Raw genomic sequence first — 5,154 nt, forward strand, 5'->3', positions numbered from 1 at the left:
CTAATCGTTTCATATAATAACCAGTACTAACTTCATGTATGCATAAAACGTAGTGTGGTGACACCTGTACGTTGCGTTACAAATCAAGATGGTTTGACTGTGTACAATATACATGTAAATGTACTGAAATCAACCTAAAATTACACAAAATCATCTATACCTGAAAAAACAAATATACATATTTATGGATATATATTTGAGTAAAACATAAAGAGATATTCTCATTGTCACAATCAGTAATGATGTGTGTGTGAACACATTATTCCGGGTAATGAAAGACGTCATTACACAGTGCAATTGGATCTCGTTATCACCAAGCCCAACAAACGTGCTGTAGAGTATAACCACAGTGAATGTAGGATTAGTAACACAAGAAGGCAATTAACACTTGATAAAGGACAATAGACGGAGTGTCTCTCGCATAAATAACACATATTAACCAACAAATAGTCGTAGCATGAATAGCACTAATTACAATGAACAATTATATCAACTTTGGTATTTATGTCACTTTAATGACCAACACAAGTATGTTCACATCACGAGGCGGGAGTCATCCTTATGTTAACGTCGTGTACACAGTATGAATGCCGTAACAACTATTGGTACTGTGGGTATTTCGAGAACGAATCCGGTCAGGTCATTTACACACACGCTGTCAGTATGCAAGGCTGAATGATTGTTGTGTAGTACTGGTAACGCACATCATCCATTCCTGTCAGCAATTTCCGAAGAAACGTGACGGCTGGTTATATCGGTGTTTCACATTTTGAATTTCCTTGAACACTTTTCCATTGAAATTCTTTGTGTGTGTCTTTGGTCCACTTGAGAATTGTTTTATCCATTTCCGACAATATCTGCTTTTGTCCATACAGTGTTCCCATAACGTTCAGTCGATTTCCTGTTGTCTCAAATACACTGACGCCGTACTGAACCAACATGTCCATCCTCAACTCTTTCAACATTTTTTTTAATCCCTCACTCAGATATCCCCGAATTCATTGTACATGTGAGTGGGTGAGTATGGTTTTACGCCACTTTTAGCAATATTTCACGACGGAGGTCACTAGAAATGGACTCCACACATTGTACCCATGTGGGGAATCGAACCCGGGTCCTCATCGTGACGAGCAAATGCTTTAACCACTAGGTTACCCCACCGCCCCATTGTACATGCAATGTGTGTTCCAAAGGGTGACCTTTCTTCGACCACACATACACACTGAGGGTCTAAACAATTCGGTTAGCACATTAAGTTTGACAGAAGTCCAAAGAAGAAGACCCAACTCTGTTTGTTATGCATCCGATATTACAGACATCTTCTTATATAACAACATAGGCAGGTGACGTCGTGGCATTACTATAACTAACACTGCTATTAATCCATTCCGTAATTTACTTATACAATCAACACATACGTAAATACTCAGAAAACTTCTCATGAAGCAGGAATAAACCCTAACCACGTCAGATACGACGATGGCGATACCCGTCTGTTATGACCGTCTCTAATAAATGGACGTATCGTTGCATTATGTATGACGTTGGGGTTTATTCCAGGTTCATAACCGTTTATATGGAGAACATACTCATATACAAAAGAAACGCACACCCAGTCGTTTACTCTTGATAGGGGTTCAACTCTCACTCTTGCTTGACAACGGTATAAGAATCTATACCCAAACGTTGCATCATATATAACAATGACGTTGTCATCCATAAAGTATCTTACTTTTTAGGGGTTCTCAAGTCCATGGTATGGACGTCGTTGCCTTCAATACAACTACATGGGTATGTGAAAATGCCATTAGTGTATTTGTTTTCTTGTCCCTGGCATTTGTCTTAAGCGTTTACAAATTCATATGAGCGGAGTGCAAGGACCGGTCTTTCACTCAGTGAGATTAGTATTGGCTCGCAACGTAATGCATTGCAATATATCGACCCATCATGAGCTTCTCCCCTCTGAACTTCATTGGGTAAATTTATGTTTCCCTCAAGTACGTTCCCGTCGCGAATGGTAGGAACATGAACTTGTCTTTGTTTAATAGTATTAGGCTGCTGATATGACAGCCAACAACGCTATTTATGGTGCCAGTGAAACGTATTGAATCGTTTCTTTCAAAAAAGTATTTTTTAAGACAATAAAAGCAACCATTACCAGAGTGATCATATGCTTTAGTTGTTCATGCATAAATTATTTTTAGAAATGACGAATTCTAGAATTTGACTTAATGAACATATTTCTAATGTGGTTGAAATTAGCGAAGTAATACTCAAGTTCTGTAGTTCGGAGACTCAAGATACATTTGATGCATCTTTATGCACTTACGTGATGCTTTAATTGTGACATGTATGTAGCGGGGCATGCTTTATTTCTAGCGTCAATGGGTTCTGTTGTATACATTGTAAATGTTTACTCCCATTGTCTCATATCTGAGAAATCGTGAAGGTTGACAACAGAGACATGTCGGTCACGACGCATTAGGCAACAACAACATGAGTTTGGCCATCAGAGCTTGTAGAAGCCCTTCGTCTTCTCCCACACAATATCACCTTAAATGCGTTGTTGAAATGGTGATTCTGCCAAGCGTAGATGATGCAATTCATTCCGGAGTTAAGGAAACCCAGAATCACGGTGAAAAATACAAGGGTCTTGGGAACATCCGCGAAGTATCCTACAAACACGAGCGTGAAATTTGGGAACCAACACGCTACAAATACACCGAAAACTAACAAAAACACTTTCACAGACTTCCAGTCGCTGCGACTAGTGGTGACAGGATTCGAGGAACCGGACAACTGTGACGCTCGTCGAGCCAAAGCTTCTCTTTGATGGGCCAGAGCCGTCTTGACGATATACCCATAGAAGAGTGCAGTGAGAAACAGGCAGAGGAAGAATCCCGGGATAAGACCATACAATCGAAACACTCTTGTCAACACCTCGAAAGATGTACAGTCGTTGTTCCACTTATATTCCCAAACCGGTACCATTCCAACTAGAATGGACGCTATCCAAGTGCCAGCTATAACAATTCCCGCCTTCCTGTGTGACGTAATAGTCCTGTAATGGAGGGGGTACTTGATGAATAGGAAACGATCAAACGCAATGACAACCATGCAAGCAATCGACTCGGCCACGAACAGATGAAACAATGCATACCGGCAGAGACACAGATACTTGTTTGAGTTCAGCTTCTCTTGGAGATTGGGAAAGAAAGAAACAGCGTAATATGGTATGATGGCGCCGGTTAGAAAGTCCGCCACAGCTAAGGAAATCACATACATGTTGGGCACTGTTCGCAATGCAGGTGTTCGTACAACAGCCATAATTGTCAACAAATTTCCTCCTAGAATAAACACCAGCACGGCAATGAAAAGAACAATCAACATAATCTGCTGAGTCAGGGATATGTCGCCATCAATCGAGGTTGGTTCGGTTCCATTGTTCACCGCCGTCGTGTTTGGCACCATCACCATTGCTGCGGATTCCATTGCTGAGGAGACTCCTCGAAAACCTTGACGTATCCAATCAGTGTATTACTAGAACTCTGTTGTCCGACGTCTAAGATCAGTTCATCCAAAATAGCGTTGCCTATTGAAGGAGGCCAATGAGTGCTTATGATTAGAATAATCCTAAGCTGTAATAAGGTGTGATAGACAGTTCTCGCCCTGCTGCATGTGTACTGAAAGAGGCACCTGAAATCAGACGGGAAGGTATGAGTTACCGCTGCAGTATTAGTCTACATCAATCCACAGCTGCTTGCATAACAAAGGTTTAGCATACACACGTCCCCACTGAAACCATACTGTATATACAAGGCGGTACTCTAATTGCCTTTTGTTGGTATGTGTCACTTAATGAATTGAAACGAAACAAGGATGAAGGATATTCGATACGTGAATTAGCCAATGTTAAATATACTAAGGCCAAATGTTATGATAGTTGTAGTTGTATGAGCTTTGACTGGCATTAAGTAGTTAGTAATTACATGTATGGTTGATCAGTGTACTTAGTGTCTACAATTAGCGATGTTTCTATGAGATGGTCACCGTGTTGGAATCTACACTGAGATTATTACGAAATATCTCGTAATAACGAAGCTTATTATTCATGCTATTAGTTGTGTATGAACCAATATTCCTTTTCATTTATTATATCATTAATATAATCTCCATAGCTGGCATCGTCAACACACGTTTCATTGTTAACACGTTCATTAAATCATATTTAATCAGCACTGAAAATAATATTACAGCGGTAGAGATAAAAATTATTGCCATAATTTATCAAATATAAGTGTTGTAACGAATATGTTTCTAATGACAGTGTTACGTTATATATGTAAGTCATATGGCATCTACCAATACTGGCTTCGATACAGACCTTGTTTATTCCAATAATGTCTGGATGAACACAATGTCCACTCAAATTAACACGAATCACTCAAGGAGCGGGAGGCAACACACTTCTCTGGATTTGTGTCAAGGCTTTTTTCAACAAGTGCTGTGATTCCAGTAGCCTGCTAATAGATAAACCCCCTGTCCCACATGTAACGCTGGAATGGCTGAGCTCCCGTGGTGCTTTCAACAGGTTCCTCCTTCTCTGAATGGACTATCCAAGAATGGGCGCTAACAATCCCATAGTGTGACTTGAAGACGTTAATCTTCATCCGTTTACAGATTGTTGATACTTGGCTTAATACCTTCAACAATAATCAACAGCAAACTGTCTGTAGACGAACCACTCACGATTATATCCACACACATACATCCGACTTAGAATGCAACTGCTGGAAACAGTTTACAAACGTCGCTCTCGTGAACTCCACAATCCCCGGCGTATTTATGTCACCGTGGTATCCGGATTAGTATGTCACGTGACCAAGATACCACATAATGAGTCTTTGGGGTTGGTGTATTTCATAATATACAGCGAGCAGCAGCAATGCGTTGTCTGCTACTGGAACTGACTCCGTCAGGGGGAGAGACGAGCATTCAGTGGAGCTATGTCTGATAGCTAATTTTAGATGGGGAGGGATGCGGAAAAGCGATGGACTGCTCTCCCCCTGTGGGGGGTGAAACACTCTGCGTTCTTAGAACCTCGGGTCTAATACGCCTATGGACATTCATCCTGTGAACATGATATGGGCTTAT

At 40.7% G+C, this 5,154-nt stretch overlaps 1 protein-coding gene across 1 annotated transcript; it reads right to left on the reverse strand.

Moving 5' to 3' along the window:
• Window positions 1-1,135: 1,135 nt before the first annotated feature.
• Window positions 1,136-4,658, reverse strand: LOC124278003 (octopamine receptor Oamb-like). Its single transcript, XM_046713730.1, has 2 exons — window positions 4,385-4,658; window positions 1,136-3,696 (listed from the first exon to the last, which is right to left on the reverse strand). The coding sequence occupies exon 2, from the start codon at window positions 3,490-3,492 to the stop codon at window positions 2,482-2,484; it is 1,011 nt and encodes a 336-aa protein (XP_046569686.1). The 5' UTR covers window positions 3,493-3,696; window positions 4,385-4,658; the 3' UTR covers window positions 1,136-2,481.
• Between the last annotated feature and the right edge of the window lie 496 nt (window positions 4,659-5,154).

The sequence above is a fragment of the Haliotis rubra genome, unplaced genomic scaffold, assembly GCF_003918875.1.
Source record: "Haliotis rubra isolate DU_JTF1 unplaced genomic scaffold, ASM391887v1 Scf23, whole genome shotgun sequence".
Taxonomy (NCBI): Eukaryota; Metazoa; Mollusca; class Gastropoda; order Lepetellida; family Haliotidae; genus Haliotis; species Haliotis rubra.